Genomic DNA, 217 nt, shown 5'->3' with positions numbered 1-217 from the left:
GCCGCTGCTCCGCCAGCCCCGCTCCAATCGCTCCGCCCGGCCCGCCACCATGACCGTCACCCGGCTCGACCAGGGGCAGCGCTACCGGCCGCGGATGGCCTTCCTGAAAAAGGTGAGAGCTGAGCAGCGACGGGAGACGGACGCACCGTTATGGGCATCGGCACCGGCGGGGCGATGTGGTGCCCGGGGCAGCGCTGATCGGTGCTCCGGGCGGGCG

The 217-nt window shown here is 73.3% G+C and overlaps 1 protein-coding gene across 1 annotated transcript in view; it reads left to right on the top strand.

The window, feature by feature from the left end:
• The first annotated feature begins 6 nt into the window (after nt 1–6).
• The window catches only part of RGS9 (regulator of G-protein signaling 9), a 27,219-nt gene continuing 27,008 nt past the window's right edge, over nt 7–217 (top strand). Inside the window, exon 1 of the mRNA XM_010145716.1 lies at nt 7–112. Coding sequence (XP_010144018.1) covers nt 50–112 — 63 coding nt within the window. The 5' untranslated portion in view covers nt 7–49. The remainder of the gene's footprint in view (nt 113–217) is intronic.

Source organism: Buceros rhinoceros, unplaced genomic scaffold, assembly GCF_000710305.1.
Source record: "Buceros rhinoceros silvestris isolate BGI_N320 unplaced genomic scaffold, ASM71030v1 scaffold9201, whole genome shotgun sequence".
Classification (NCBI taxonomy): domain Eukaryota; kingdom Metazoa; phylum Chordata; class Aves; order Bucerotiformes; family Bucerotidae; genus Buceros; species Buceros rhinoceros.
Note: the sequence above shows the minus strand (reverse complement) of the source record. Positions and strands in the feature narration are given on the sequence as shown.